At 40.1% G+C, this 15,957-nt stretch overlaps 3 protein-coding genes and 2 non-coding genes across 6 annotated transcripts; 1 reads left to right on the top strand and 4 right to left on the bottom strand.

The window, feature by feature from the left end:
* Positions 1 to 764: 764 nt before the first annotated feature.
* On the bottom strand, positions 765 to 836 carry TRNAP-AGG (transfer RNA proline (anticodon AGG)). The gene has a single exon. It is a non-coding gene; the product is annotated as a tRNA-Pro (tRNA).
* A 201-nt stretch (positions 837 to 1,037) lies between these two features.
* Positions 1,038 to 1,109, bottom strand: TRNAH-GUG (transfer RNA histidin (anticodon GUG)). The gene has a single exon. It is a non-coding gene; the product is annotated as a tRNA-His (tRNA).
* Positions 1,110 to 1,470: 361 nt separating this feature from the next.
* Positions 1,471 to 3,740, bottom strand: LOC137956009 (pectinesterase 1). Its single transcript, XM_068803287.1, has 2 exons — positions 2,705 to 3,740; positions 1,471 to 2,150 (listed from the first exon to the last, which is right to left on the bottom strand). Exons 1-2 carry the CDS (start codon positions 3,738 to 3,740, stop codon positions 1,471 to 1,473), a joined length of 1,716 nt encoding a protein of 571 aa, XP_068659388.1.
* A 2,668-nt stretch (positions 3,741 to 6,408) lies between these two features.
* LOC137956920 (uncharacterized) lies at positions 6,409 to 10,526 on the top strand. 2 transcript variants are annotated; one of them, XM_068804589.1, is made up of 11 exons: positions 6,409 to 6,523; positions 6,652 to 6,695; positions 7,854 to 7,943; positions 8,029 to 8,094; positions 8,192 to 8,297; positions 8,567 to 8,609; positions 8,702 to 8,774; positions 8,907 to 8,994; positions 9,269 to 9,325; positions 10,166 to 10,244; positions 10,344 to 10,526. In XM_068804589.1, exons 3-11 carry the CDS (start codon positions 7,873 to 7,875, stop codon positions 10,355 to 10,357), a joined length of 597 nt encoding a protein of 198 aa, XP_068660690.1. In that variant the 5' UTR covers positions 6,409 to 6,523; positions 6,652 to 6,695; positions 7,854 to 7,872; the 3' UTR covers positions 10,358 to 10,526. The 2 variants fall into 2 exon arrangements, with proteins under 2 accessions (XP_068660690.1, XP_068660689.1); XM_068804588.1 differs by having other exon boundaries at positions 6,409 to 6,518.
* Positions 10,527 to 12,600: 2,074 nt separating this feature from the next.
* Positions 12,601 to 14,610, bottom strand: LOC137957217 (putative pectinesterase/pectinesterase inhibitor 45). The gene is made up of 3 exons (XM_068804963.1): positions 13,697 to 14,610; positions 13,438 to 13,598; positions 12,601 to 13,295 (listed from the first exon to the last, which is right to left on the bottom strand). Exons 1-3 carry the CDS (start codon positions 14,608 to 14,610, stop codon positions 12,601 to 12,603), a joined length of 1,770 nt encoding a protein of 589 aa, XP_068661064.1.
* Positions 14,611 to 15,957: the final 1,347 nt, after the last annotated feature.

The raw sequence follows: 15,957 nt of genomic DNA on the forward strand, positions 1-15,957 counted from the left end.
AACTCCTCCAGGAATATCATTTCCAAATTAATACAAGAGTTTGAGAAAGGCAGGACATTGGCGTTTGCAAAAAGAAAAGTTTAGAAGAGTCCAATTGCAAGCCTTTTCCATGTGAACTTAGTAGTTGAATATCATTTCCGATGCATTTATCCACTTTATTTGAGAAGGACTGGATTAGAGAGCAATTAAGAAGCAGAAAAAGTAGTGGAGGACCAGTCGTTTGACAAGTCGGTGACTCCAGAAGAGCCACCACTTTCCGTCGGTCGGAAACATTTCACTGAAAAAGTGGAGCTTTTTTCTCGTCGGAAAATGACATGAAGAAAAGAAATATATGGCTGTGTTTTCTTTCCACCAAAATAATCAATTAATTGTGTTTCAGCGCGACACTTGTGGTTGTGGGACAGCCTCTACACTCTGTGGGACCAGACGACCGATCTCTAAGATATATGCTACACGTGGACTTGCTTCCAAGAACAAAGATCAACCTCATCTGGACCAGTCTTTGGACGGGTCCAGTCGTGTCTGGGTTCTGTGGTAATCGCTAGAACATACGTGTGAAATATGATTAGAGCTAGATGTCGTCTCAGGGCACATTGAAGAGTAGTGTGTCGGGTGCGTGGCGTACACTTGGGACTTAATCTGTACTATGGACCGTGCTGTGGGTAATTAGAATTGTCATTTCGTGTTTTGAAATGTGAACGGTCCCCTTTTCGGCTTGTTTCCATTATATATATAAAAAAAATTAAAAAAACAACTACAAATATGGGGCATTCCGAGAATTGAACTCGGGACCTCTCGCACCCTAAGCGAGAATCATACCACTAGACCAAATGCCCTGCCGACACTTTTTGCTTGAGCAGACATTAAAATATAGTATTTATCTAAAACTAAAATTGCTGTTAGCCTGTCGGACATGTATATGTTTCTAATAATCGTATGTGGGCATATATTTCTACGGTTTAGTCTGTTTTTGGCCATATTATATTGACTAACCTGCTTTATCTAATGCATAGAGGAAAAATTAAAAATAAATCAAATGTGGCTGCTGGGATTCGAGCCCAGGTCTCCACGGCCACAACGTGGAATTCTCACCACTAAACTACAGCCACTTGATGTCAAACATCGGCTCTCCCGCTATTAAACTGATATAACACATTAAAACAGGGAGAAACAGAATTATTGGTCGAAATTGAGGTTAGAAACGTTGTAAATTTGTCAAGGGAAGGCACAATAGAGGTTTCACGATGCCCCCATTTAGCAGTCTTTGATCATGTTAGCCCAAATCTTTTGCTATATGAACAACTTCGTGTTAGAGGAAGCCCGCCCTAAGCTGGAATGAGGTTGAATTATTATCCAGAAGTATCGTTTCAAATGAGAACCTAAACAGCATTTTGGTTAAATTTAGCCAAGTGCAAGTAAAACAAATATTTTTTTTTCTTCCACCGTTCCGCGGTCGTTATACGAGTGATATCACAGAGTGGCTCCATAGACGACCCCATAATTGGGTAGCCAGTCGCTCCCTTGTATGAAGGGGTCTACAGTGAACTTGCGTGCTTCCTCTTTACTGATCGCCGGCTTGTACCCAGCCCATTTCACTCTACTTTCGACACCTGAACCAGGTCCCTGATTACTGTACTCCGCATAGTTGATGGTGTCTGGGGGCAGAGTGTTCTCCATCCAGGACAACCATCCGGAGTGGTCCACTACGGAATCGATGGTGGACTGCATGATGAGCGTCGTAGAGTAGTCCTTCCACGGCCTGCCTAGGTAGGTGGGCGCCGTCACTTTCTCATAAGGCGAAAGAGTGCAGCCCTGAATGGAGATGCCAGTGTTCTGATTGGCGTCCACTTTTCCTTGGGCGGTGATGGTGTTCTTCTGGCTCTCGCCGGGCTCCTTGGGCTGAATGAGGCAACTCTGGAAGACGACGGCGGCGTTGCCGAAGATGAAATCGACGGTGCCCCTGATGGTGCAGTCCCGGTAGAATTGTCGGTGGGAATGGACGTAGAGAGTGTCTTGGAAGGCATCGAAGGTGCAACGATAGAAGACGGACTGGTCGGAGCTGGATCTAAAGGCCACCGCCTGGTGTTTTGCCGGTCCCGCATTGTTAACGAAGCTGATATCCCGCGCCATGAACCCCTTTCCGGCCGCAACTGTTATCAAATCCATAGAGAAACATTAAGGTTGCTGATTTGGTGAGGGTCTAGACTCGATCAATAACAACTCCACAATATTCTGCTACATTATTCATGGAAGGTCAACCAAGCAGCAGATGTGACATGGAACTAAGGGGACATGGGTGAAGCAAGTTTTCTTATTTCGCGATTTGTTTGGAGGTTGATGACGCGACGCGAATCTAGATTCTCTCACTCTCATGCATGTGTCATCACGTCGATCATGTTAGAACTCTGTTCTTATTCGAAATTTTATGCTAGTGGCGTGAAATCCGGCGACCAGGAATCAATGATAATTATCATTAACAAACAATAATTTTAATTAAAGCTAAACTTATCGGACACTCCTAGGCTAGTTCCACTAATCACCAATCGAGATCTTGATGTGGGAACGCGTTAACATGTATGACAATGGTTGTGAACAGATTTATCGGGCAAAAGCTGTCGCCATATATCGCGCAAACAAGTACGGTAACATATTTTTATAAAAAATGTATCAGTGGAAACAGGAAAAGGCAAGACTTGCTACTTACTAACAGTCCCGGAGTCGAATGTCGGGGTGCCGTCGACTTTGTTCAGGCTGCCGGAGATGATCGTCGTTTCCTGGCCATCTCCCATCATCACCACGTTCCACTTGGTCTTGTCCACGATCACGTTTTCCTTGTAGGTTCCCGCTTTTATATGAATTACGAATCTGCTCTTGCTCTTCCGCGGCACCGCCTCCACCGCTGCTTTTATAGTCGTAAAATTCCCGCTCCCGTCCTGGGCGACGGTCACGTTAGCCTCCGGCTGCTCTGCTTGAAGCAATCGTCGGTACTTCCCCGACAACCATGTGGTACTCAGAAGCTTGCGGTGAAGGGAAATGTCGAGCTCTTCTAGAATGGAGATTATTTTTGTCGCTATGGCCAAGCTGTTGCTTGTGAATTGGGTGGAGTTTTTGATGTAGGAAGACATTATGTTCCGCATTTCGGCCGAGACGTCTCCCAGTCCGTCGAGGCATGTCTCGTGGTCGGTCAACGCCGCGCTGAGCCACGTCCGGAGGTCGTTAATTTTTCTCTTGGACAGAATCTTCCCATCCTCGGACCCCGGCGAGAATAACGCCATTGATGAATTGAGTTGATCGATTGCATCTTCAATCAAGATTTCGCAGTCGCCGAGCGCGTCTCGGACCATCTTGGCGTTGGCTTTGGTCTTGAGGGTTTGGGGAATGGAGGAAATCCTGGTGAGCTCGTCCACTGCGACTTTCATTGACAGTTTGAAGAGCTGCTCTGGATCCCCCTTGTCGGAGCTCTCCACTGAAGACAAGCTCGATACGCATACGTCCTGGTACTGGGTGACACCACAGACGGCCTTGATCGAAGTTGACGGAGATGTTGAAGTAGGTGACTGGTCGGAATTGCTACGGCCGCCGCTATTAAGCCTCGTTCCGACGACGGCTCCGATGATTATCACCAGAAGAACGACCACTGAGGCGCCGATGATGGCATAACGCTTACAGGACTTCCGGCGGAAGGCCAGATCTTCCTTGTTCACCTTATCGTAACCTTTGAAGGAGTTGATGGAATCCATTTTCTTCTCGTCTGTTTAGCTGGGGGAGAGCTGAAGATGAATGGAAGACTTCTTATACCCTAAAGACGACAGCCCCTGGATGCCTTCTACGCCCGCACCTTAACATCTGCCATCAACTAAACTATTCTACCTCTGACCGAGTTAAAAAATTAAGAAAATCATGGCACTCATAACAAAAAAAATTACCTTTCTTCTGGAGTAGTTGCTTGAGAGGTTTGGGCGAAAAATAAACAAAGATGAAATTCAGGAAATTAGATCCTGCAGAAGACCAGTACGTATGGCAGAACAGAAGGGCAGTGCTTTATTATGAGTTGAACATTTTTTTTTTTTTGAATAGCCGGTGGAATCGAAAAGGGAGCACCAGAGTGAAACGAGGACAAAAATACGGGCGACCGAGATATCAGCATTTGTCAGCCAGAGGGGATAACTCTAAACTAGAAAATGCGACCAGTCTGTGAGTAGTTTCTACGAAGCAGCCGGTCTTTGCCAGCGGAGAAGATTCATTGGCGCGTGATATGATTGATTCGCATGTCATCTTTTTCACCTTCGCCGGTGCAATATCAATTTTCTATTCAGGACTAAAAAAATATATCTTCGCACGGCTGATCCCATGACAGCCCACGATCCTTTTCTGATTGGGTACATATCGGAGAAGGAAGTCCCATTGAATAGGCCTTATGAGATTCTGAATTAAAACCGCTGTCTTTACGTTAATTAAGAGTGATATTTATATAATTTAAAATAAAAAAATAAATACATTAATCCGAAAAGATTAGGATAAACACAAAGGGAAGAGTTCGGTTCTGTGGCCAAGTCTGGAGTCATCAATGTACAAAATATTATAAATTGATGAAATTTAGTATAAGAATTTTCCATCTCCAAGGAAAAACACTATTATTTCCTATAAAAAAATTCCTAACTCTCCCTTGGGGCTTGTACTCTTACATAAAGTTATTGTTTTGACAATTCAAAAGCAGACGAAGGTTTTTTACTAATGAATTGATTATCAAAATCATTCCTTACCCCATATGTGAGAATTTGAGCCAAGATGAGAGGTTTGAATTTGGAGAGAGATTTGTCGTGAGAGTTTTCGTTGAACTGGATTTAGTACAATCAATGTACCCAAGATGATCATACCTAACAAGGACAATAAATATGACACATAATGTTGTAAAAATTGATCAAATAAGGTGATTGAGTTCGAATGGACGGGGTCAGTTAGGTTTTACGACAAGTTGATCGAAAATAAATAAATTATCATCGAGGGAGCATCTCTCCATCTAAAATCACCTAATGCAGTTTCTCTATCCGAGAAAGATCCCCTACCCTCTCACTAGGGTGGCATCGAGCTGAGCTGAGGCTAAACCGGCCTATGTTCGAGTCGATCTTGATTTAAATATTTTGAACTCGAGCTCGAGCCTAAAATTATTATCTAGCTCGAGTCTAATAATTTTAACCGAGCTTGAGCTTCAACATTCATTTTAAACTTTTCAAAAAATACAAGTTTCGAGTTCATGCTCCAACATACATTTAAAATTTTTCAAAAATACAAGTCAAATAAACTGTATATAACTTTATGCATACATTTTACATAAATTTGGGAATGACCTCTATTTAAAATTGGGCATAAGGGTGACATCAAATCCAGCTGAGTCCAAACCTTGTTCAAGTCGAGTTTGATTTAAATATTTTGAACTCGAGCTCGACCAACCCTAACCTCGAACCTAAAATTGTAATCGAACTCGAGTCTAATAATTTTAACCGAGTTCGAGTTCGAGTTCGAGTTCGAGCTTAACCTACGTTTAATACTCTATATAAAATATACGTCAAATAAATTATATATAAAATTATGCATACATTTTAAAAAAAATAATGATAGGGGAGGTTCATGATTGAATTTCAATAATGGATTAGAAAGCGCCAATATTAATCTTTTTTACTTCAAATGTTGTCTAAATTTTTTTGTAATTTTTTAATCTGGCCATAAATATGCCTTCTTTAGTACCCCTAGTTGAAAATTTATATTCTACAAAAAACTAGAAATGTTTTTCCTATGATACATATTTCCAAAAAAACCTTTAAATAAAATCCTATTACTATTAGTGACTTATTAGAAAATTACAAAAATATTTTAAAATTTTCTCAGGAAAATTAAATGGACCTCTTATTGCCTCTTTTAGGGAAATAAATAAAAATTAATAATCAATATAATATATTACTATATTTATCGATAATTTTTTAATCAAATAAAATATCAAACACAAAATTGCTATGAAAATTGCCTCATGCGAAAAGTATTACATCATCAATTATCAAATACTTATTCAAAAAATTTCGATATGGTTTTTTAGGCTATCTTGGTAGGAAAATCTTACTTAGAAAATTATATGAAGTTTTTAATAAGAATTTTCAATTAGAAAAATGTTTACAAAAAAATGAGACACTAATAGTCCCTAGAAACTTATTTCTACTAAAATGTATTTTCAATTTCTTCCAGAGCCACCATGGAGAGTTTAAATATAAAAATAAAAATAATAATATAATAAAAATATTGGTGAAAAAACTAATGAACTATTGTTCTTAGAGCTTCTCGTCCGCGTCTTATAGTAGGATATCTCCGTTTATCTCCGTATAACCGCGTGCACCCTTCTCCCAATCGTCTCTCCTACTATTTCTTCTTCTTCTCTCTTTCGGAGACTCGACGCTCTCTCATCCTCATCGGCTAAGTGCAAAGATCGGAGAATAAATCGATAACCGGAGCTCCGGTGATCCTTCTCTGTACGGTAACTCTATTTCTTCAATTGAGCTATCCTGCCGCATATTTGCTGCTGGATGCATCCTTTTCCTCTTTCTTCTTCGCTCTCTTTCTTCCTGTCTCCTTTATCGTTTGTCTGACCACTCGTTTCTTTAGGTTGCTTTCATTGTTGAAGGACCGGATCACGGTTTTCCAAAAAGGTACGTTCTCTTTTGCCTCTATTCAGTTATGTTTGAATTTAAATAGGCTCCTTTTAGTAGGTGCTTGAACAAATAAATAAGCTGCTTGGTATTTGAGGTTCAATATTTTCATACAGTAGAAAAGAGAGTGTTAGGGGAGACTGGTTTTATTTTATTTTATTTACTTCTTTTATTCTTTGCTACTTAATAGCATTCAAAGCCGGCATGCATCACTGGACCAGATAGTGATCGATTTTCTGTTGCTTAAACTTTCTCTACTCCTGCTCTGTCTTTATATATTATCGTATAAGGCGTTTTATTCTATGTGTTATGGAAGTTTTTCGGAGAGAAGACATCTGGAAGTGTAGTGTAAGTTCTTTTTGGAAGCATGGTCCAGCTTAAATAATCATTGCTTTTTTTAAATAGTCAAGCTTAAATATTCATTACCGTGAGCTTTAAGGGTGATTAATTAATTATTACTATATTAGGTATTCTTTCTGTGTTAGTGGCCTAAAACTCATAACACTGATAATCAACTGCTTGCTGTGAACGAGCTACATGAGTTCATATTTTATTCATTTTTCCTGTCCAAATTGTAATTTCATACTTTAGTTTGTAACTAATATTTCTAGGTCACTTTAGTTCTTTTCTCTTCTTGCTTTTGTTCTAGGTTATTGAGTTACTGATTTTACAGATAGTTTCTCGAACAGAGAATCAGATCAAAAGGGTCTTTTTTTTATTTCTAGGATCAGAGAATAAGGTAAATTTTAGAATACTGGTACAGGGTTTTTTGGTCATTTCATCATCTCATATGAATGTCATATGTTTCCAGCAAGTTAGACTACTTATCATGTATTTATGTTTCAATTCTCATTGAATTCTGATATGTATTGAGTGAGATATAAGGTTTTCCGTACTTAGGGGCATTGTCCTTTTAGTGTAAATCAACTTAAGCGAAATGATAAAGGGGGTCAATCTCAAGTTTCGAGACTGATTCTAACGCAGCCCTTCTTTGGCTGCTTCCCATCTCTTTCTTCTCTCTTTATCCCTCTTAATCTTACAACTTCACAATAAAAGAAAAGGAAAAATGATGTCTTTGTCTATATTTTGTTTCTTTCAAGGGCCAAGAGTGCCTTTTATGTTATTTTTAATCTTGTTAATTTGTTTTCTAATTGACAGTCCTCGAGGTTTTTTAGAAATGGGAAAAGCTAAGAAGGGCCCTAAATTTGCCGCAATGAAAAAGCTTGTCAGCTCCAAAACCCTTCGACAGTAAGGAGCCATCTTTCAGGACCATCTGCCTTTTGTATTTCCTCAAAACATTTTCAATGTTTTCTCTACTTTTTCTCATTTGTAGGTATAAGCAAGATGTTTTAAATCCTAATAAGAAGGATCTTGCCAAGGAGAAACTCCCTCGAAATGTGTAAGTAAATTGAATTACATCTATCACCCTTTTGTTTTGTTTTCTTGATTTATTTTGTCTAACATTTCTCTGTCCTTTTTATGTTGTTTAAGTACAGACCAAATGTCTCTTCAGCCCTTTTCTTCAAGTATAATATGGCCCTTGGGCCACCTTACAGGGTCATAGTAGATACCAACTTCATAAATTTTTCTATCCAAAATAAGGTATGTATCTGTGGAGACTGTATGACTTTCAAAGTGAAGCTTTCCTGCCAAAATCCTGATTCAATTTTGAGAAACGTTTCTGTGTTACTTTCAAGCTAATGAAGTCTCCTTCATGGATCTACTTTAAGTTGTTTATTCCTTATTGAGTTTAACTAACTCCATGGATGAGTAGAACTATTATAATGAGAAAAGAAGGGAGCTTAGATACCTTTCATTGTGTTGCACTATATTGATCACATATGCTTTACTAATTGCTATAACTTATGCAGCTGGATTTGGAGAAAGGGATGATGGATTGCCTGTATGCCAAATGTGAGTTAGCTAATGATTTGATTACTTTAGCTATTTACAGTTGATTTTAGTCTTTTTTTATAGCTAACCATTTTAAACATTTGGGAATGAAGGCACTCCTTGCATCACGGACTGTGTTATGGCAGAGCTTGAGAAGTTGGGTCAGAAGTATCGAGTTGCTTTGAGGTATCTTCTTTTATGCCATTTGTTGTTTTCATGTTTCTTGTATTGTTGTAGTTTTTATGCTTCCCGTAATTTGTCTTCGTTTAATAATGGAGTTAATATATAAGCATGACTTTGTTCCTGTTCTTGTTAAAGGATTGCCAAAGATCCTCGATTTGAGAGATTGCCATGCACGCACAAGGGGACATATGCTGATGACTGCATTGTTGATAGGGTCACGCAGGTATCAATAGTTTTTAATGTAGTTATTTCATTTCCCCCCAATATTAGGTCTTAGGATTAGTGAATTTGATGGCAGTTATTAATTTTTATTCATATCAGGTGAGTCTGAGCCCCATCCTTTTTCTTATTTATCAATTCTGATCTAATTACAAACATTTTCATTTATTTTTGTATTATTTTGGAGAGAATCCTGTATTTACAATGAGTTAACCATATTGGGCTTTTCTGCTATGACTTTATTCTGCAAGACTAAAAATGACTAATTTCGTTGACAGCATAAGTGCTACATTGTTGCTACATGTGATAGAGACTTGAAGCGAAGGATTCGCAAGGTAAGGACTGACTTTCTTGCTTCGCATTTTCTATGGAAATAATTGAAAGTCTCGCCTGGTATATAGTTCTAGTTGAGTTTTACCCATATTTATTTTATCTACTATAAGTTTACTCTAATGAGAAATTGTCAAGATGACTGGATATGTTGTTGAGTTGCTCTGATAAACGTTCATAATTTCTTTGCAAGTTATTGATTGAAATGAAACAATGTTTTTCAAAACTGGAGTGGCCATCAAACTGGAATGTTCCAGTTGAACCAGATCATCCAGGTTTAACTGATGTTTGAACCATTATCATGTCTTAAATAAAAAATAACACCCCCCCCAAAAAAAAATAAAAATAAAAAATAGAGAGGGACAGGGGTGGGACCCTGTCCATGTCTTTATTGAATATAGAGGGAGGCAGGATGCAGCCCTTGTTTCTTCAAGGAAGCGGAACTGATCTGATCTCCCCACTGTTGCATAGAAAACTGAGGGAGCTCCTCTTTAATTCCAAGCATGCTATTTCAAAAACCAAAACTGACGAGAGGAACATCTGATTGATCCTGCTGATTTAACAGTTCAGTGGTTGAACCATTGAAACCAGCCAGGCCTCTGGTTTCTCAACTTGTCCCTGTTTTTTATATTTTGGGATTGAAGAAGGTTTTTTTCTGGTTGAACCTAATTCATCTGGCCAGCTAGTTTACTTTTTGACTACACTGGGATGAAGCTCTATTGAACAGTTGCATAAATCTCATACTTTGCTTATGGTTTAATTCCCATTTAAGAAATTTGTAGAATCCTATATGGGTACTGAGATTACCCATATATTTTCTAACAAATTTTGTTGTTGGTGGCCAGATCCCTGGTGTGCCTATCATGTATATCACCATGCATAGATATTCAATTGAAAGGCTACCCGAAGCGACTATTGGTGGAGGTAGGTTTCTTGATACTGTGTTGGATTTACTTGTCCTTTTATTTAAAAGTTAATTTTAATCAAACTCAAATCTCTGCATTGAAACTCTTCCTTTCACAGCTCCAAGAATCTGATGCTGGACAAATCACTTGGCAGGACAGTATCATTCTGAAACATCATTTTGAGGTGTACAAAATTTTGTCAGAATTTTGTTAAATATACACTCATGATGTTTGTGGTTCCTTTTGATGTTTTACAATTGTGGCTATTGTTACATATATTTATTATATGTTATTCTTGGCAGTGGTAGGCGATTTTTTTAGGAGTGGACATGTTTACTGGTGAAGTTAGGGCTATATCTATTTATCATCATTTTTGGTTTGAATTCTTCTTCGTTCATTTGGAAGTATAATGGAAAGTAATCAACAAAGACTTTGTGCCGCCAGTAGCTGTAATAACATCAGAGCTCTAGTCGGACTAGGATTTGGTAGACCAGAAATAGTGCCTCCTAGTTAGGGTTGTCAATGGTTGAAATCTAAATCATTGACCTAACCTGTTATGAAAAGGATATCGGTTAAGAGTTATAATACCCTTTCAAAATAAGTTGGATTGGGTTGAGAAACCTTTTAGTTGGACTGTTCATGAGCTCCATCTTATATCATTCCATCTGTCCTCCTCTCTAGTTTTTTCACTGTCAGATTTTCTTACACTGCTCTTTCAGTCGCACAGTATGGGGTGCCATCTTCAGGAAATTCAACATCTCAATCTGTCAGTCAAACTCTCACAGTTTATGGCATAATGCCATACATCATAGCCCCTGCCAAAATGTGGTAAAGCTTTTTGGAGTAGCTGTCTCATGGAGCCTGGTTAGAAAGAATGGCAAAACATTCAACTATAAGCACAGCTCCCTTGGGTCAGTGATAGAGCACTCAATTCACAGCACTTTGCTTTGGGCTAGTTTCCTCCAAAATTGCCCCCTTTACTGAGATCCGTCATTAGTTTTGGCAGCTGGTTGTTACTTAATTTTTAACGGGTCATCTATTGACAATCCTGGCCGCTGGTGTGGTCAAGGTCATAGCAGATAACAATGGTGCAGTACTTCTGCCATTCCCTGAACCAGTGGGCTTTTGTGACTCGAATGAAGCAGTCAAGAGCTCTTCTGCCAGTAATCAACCTGTTTATTTAGATTTGGTTGAGTCCCATGATTATCAAAGGTGACTCAGCCAATGTGATTTTGGATGGATGAGTAGAAGAATTTTCTCCCATTTGAAAGATTTGGTTATTTATCTCATCAAATCTTTGATCTCACCTCTTCCGTGCTGAAAGCAACTTATGCCTTCTGTTCTCTGATTAGCTAGCCAAGGAGGAGGTTTCTTGATGGTCCTTTGTGTTCAGAAGCTTCATTCCTTCGTAGTGTACGATTGTACTCTAGCGTGTACTATATCTTTTCAAGCAATAAAAATTGATATTGTTGCAGTTCACTTTATTTTGAACATCTATGGACACCAGAGGTGAGTTAAACATTTTGTTGCTTATCCTAGTGCCTTTCTAAAAGAAAAGGAATCGGGGTCTTTTAGTTCTCTTTTTTAACAATCTTATTTCTGTGTATATGACCCGTCATCTTCTGATCTTCACCAAAACCACATGCCACTCATCTCAAACGGCACTTTGTTTCGTTCAATATTTTCAATGGCCTCGTGGTTGCTGTACATAAATGCCCTGTTTTCTTCCTATGGGCTAACCAGTTAAAAATTGAGGATTCCCTCATTCTCAGGATCTCCTCAATCTTCAACAAAGAGAGGAAATTCTCTCCACGACACAAGAATCTCAATGCCCCTTGTCATTTTCTTGCAGCAGCAACGGGGATCTGGGTTCGAGTTAAATTGGTATTTTATCTTCTTTTCCTTTTTCATGTCAGATCTTTGCCTTTTTTTATACCATGTTAATTTCTAAGGCCTTCACGTAAACACAAGAGATCTCAATGAAAGGACAGAAAAAAAAGAAAAGAAAAAGAGAGAAGAGAATAACTTTAGTTTTTAGGAGAGGAGAGAAGAGGTTGTGGGAGAGAGAGATAAAATGGACTAATTCCAATAAGAAATTATGGTGAGGTTAGAGCTCGATGTCTTCCTTATGCCTATTCAACTGCATTTATACTTGTAGAGAGATATATACCAGTTTGTGTAATTACAAGGTCATTCCACTTCTTATTGAAGGGTTGTCTTATTAAAAGAAGATGGATTCTTACTGGCTATGTAATGAGTTTAATAATGATTTGGATTTATCTGCCCTGAATAAAACGGTGGACTCGCTTCTCCGTTCGTCATCCAAACCAACCACTTTCTCTTTTACAGTCTCAAAAATGTGTACTGAGCATCCACTAAGTGTAAAGCCCCAAATGCACAGGAGTATCAGTGGACTTGATCCAGGACTCTCCGTCGATAAAATTGGCAGCTGTGTATTTGATGGCTTCTTCCTTTGTGATACGCATGTAACCAGGCCACTTGACCCTAGCCGCGAGGCCTGCACCGGGTCCCTTGTTGTTGTATTCTCCGTAAACCAAGGTTTTGAGACCGAAGTCACCCTCCCATTCCATCCACCCGTCCGGATGGATGAGGTCATCGATGGTGGATTCCATGAAAATGGTCCTGGAATACTCCTTCCACGGTCTTCCCAGGTAGCTCCTGATCTTCCCCTTCAATGGTACGAGCTTCTTGTCTGGAATGATGCGGCAGTTCTGGATGACGGTGCCGGTTGTTGCGCGCTTGTCCAGACGTCCTTGGGCTGTGACGATGTTCTGCTGATTGTCCAAGGGTTGGCGAACCACGATCATGCAGTTCTGGAAGACGGCTGCGGCGTCGCCGAAGATGAAGTCTATGGTGCCGCAGATTACACAACCGCGGTAGAATTGACGGTGAGTTTGTGCGTAGAGGGTGTCTTGGTAGCCTTCCATCCGACAGTTGAGGAAGATTGAACGATCGGATTGCACCCTGAGAGCCACTGCTTGGTGCTTGATTGCTCCCGCCGTGTTTCGGAAGCCGATGTTTTTCGCTATGAATCCGTCTCCGATCGCCGCTGCGTCCATGCAAAAATAAAAAATAAACAAAAATTATATATATAACTACAAAAATGTAAGATGTGGCTTCTGGGATTCGAGCCCAGGTCTCAACGGCCACAACAACTACAGCCACGAGCTGTTGATAGTTTAAAATCTTACCAAATGTAGCAGTTTGGAATGTGCGTGTTCCATCTACGAAATTCTTGTTTCCGGTAATGATGGTCTTCCTGGACCCGTCACCATACATGGTGATATTGGCCATGTTCTTGTCCAATATCACAGTCTCGTCGTATATCCCCTCCTTCACGTAAATCACATACCTGTAAAGATGGCAACACAATCGAGAGAGCTATGATGGAAGCGGGATGTGAAAACCAGATGGAAAGAATCGTCGGTCTCGATTGTAGTCGATTTGTACCTGCCTTTGCGATCCTTAGGGATCTTTTCAAGTGCTTCATTAATGGTTTTGTAACCACCGCTTCCATCCTTCGCCACCACGATGTCAGGTTCAGGATTGCCGGCGGCGGCTTGCTTGAGGAGCCTACGATCGCCGGCGGTCATCCAATTCGGGAGGTGTGTCCCGTTGGGGTGGTTTTCCTTCTCGTCCAATAGATGGCGCCGGTCGAAGCCGGGTAAACCAAGCATCTTCATGACAGAAGCAACCTCGTCAACGATGGCAAGAGCATTGCTATTCATCTCCTTAGCAGTGACCATCGACTCCTCCATCTTGGTCTTGAGCTTCCCCTCAGGAAACCCATCGATGCAAGTTTGTTGATACGTAAGAGAGGCGCTCAACCAGATTTTCAGGTCGTGGGAGACGCTTTTGTCTTCATGCTTGTCAACATTGGCGAGCGAGGTCTCCAAGTCGTCCAAGGCGTATCCAAGCAGCTCCCTGCAGTCCTGGATCGCCCCGCGAAGCTCCTTGTCGTTCACCTTGATCTTTTCTGTGCGATTGATGGACTTTGTGACCTCATCAGCGATGACGGAAATGGCGGCCCTGAGGAGCTCCTTGGGATGTAGCTGTTCGGATGGGGAGGAATTGGAAACGGCCTTGGTGAGGCTGGTTTCGCAGGTGTTCTTGTAATCGGTGCTAGAGCAGACCATCTTGACAGCTTTGATCGACTCAAGAGTCTCCTTCTTCGGCTGCGTGACATCGCTGCTTTTAGTACCAGTAACATGTTTGGATTGGTAGCCGAGCGCAAAGAAGCCGCAGGCGACGAGGAGGAGAAGAATGAGAGTTGAGACGGCTCCGATGGCGATCCTCTTTCTCAGCTTCTGCTGCCTTTCAGCCCTTCGTCGTTCCGACAAACCGCCGAACTCCTGAAAAGCCATGGTTGCGAGAGAGGTTGCGCTCCCTCTGCCTTACTTGCGGGGTATGCAAGGCAGAGAGAAATCACGATCAGAGAAAGAGAATAACCTTATGGCTTCTACCTCTGGTTTTAATTTAATAGTGGCAAGGACCGGAGAAATTTAAGGCCTACTTTTTGAGAATTAGTTGGATTTCAGAGGAAAAGAGTGACGGGATTTCTAACAGTTTCCTCTCTCCCCCGAAGTTCTTGCTTCTTATTCTCATTTTCATCCATTTGATAAAACTCTGGAAAATCTTTTAACGAGTCCCCTCTTCTTACCTTGGCCTTTGGACAGGTTCAAAAACTCACGGTTACCCTTCCATTTATTCTTTTTTGACTACTTTTTATCCATGATTTGCATTCCAAAAAACTGCCTTCATATGTTCGTGGATCACTGTTCTTAAATTTAATGTACTAATCATTTTTTTTTTTTTGGCTAAATAATCTACTCTGTCCTTCGGATCCTAAATTCTGGGTCTCTCCGGACCAATGACAACCATTTACTCAGCATTATTAACCCTTCAATTCATAAGTTGATTCCCCTTTCTTCCATTTTCAAAACATAAATCATTGGGTTTATTCTGTCTTGTATCTAGTACAATTCTGTGTGAGATTGTTGCCCAAGACATTAAATTTTTTTAAAACAAAGGCTCTAATTATCGCCATTTCTTCATTTTATTAGACAATAAGTTGACTAGACATAAAAAAATTAATCATCAATATTACGACCACAATAAATTGTCCAAATCAACGACATCGATCAAAGGACGAGATCCAATGACTTAATCAGTAGTTGACCAATGACCAAAGTAAAACTTCTCAAAGGTCAAAGTATGACGATTTAGTCAAATGGTCAATCGAAGGTCAAAATTGAAATAAATTATTAAAATCAAGACCCCATTGATGGACAAGATGAAGAGATTCTTGCAAGGCCACAATTGAAAATCAAATCAAAAGGGATGCCACCAAAGCACCACTAGGCACCACATAAGCAATTGGGTGGCACAAAAGGTAGTGTCACAACATAAGAATGCTCCATCTTGAAGTACACATGGCAAAGGATAAGGTGAGGTACCACATCCTCATCAATTAGAGAATAAGTTTTTCCATGTTGCCTTATGCCTTTGTATGGGGACCTAGTCAAGGTGAGAGAGAGAAGAATGGAAAGAGAAAAAAGTGATGTGGTTGAACCATCCCACCACCCTATAAATAGAGGTCCAATTTAAGCTTTAGGGAGGCGGAAGATAAATTTGAGAAAAAATCTGAGAAATAAATTTGTGAGGAAACTTTGTTTATCAAGTGGGAAAGGCTTTGCCGAAATATCAAATCT

The sequence above is a fragment of the Aristolochia californica genome, unplaced genomic scaffold, assembly GCF_029961685.1.
Source record: "Aristolochia californica isolate CCGP_79_NKW_82.1479 unplaced genomic scaffold, dmAriCali1.0.hap1 SCAF_2, whole genome shotgun sequence".
Taxonomy (NCBI): domain Eukaryota; kingdom Viridiplantae; phylum Streptophyta; class Magnoliopsida; order Piperales; family Aristolochiaceae; genus Aristolochia; species Aristolochia californica.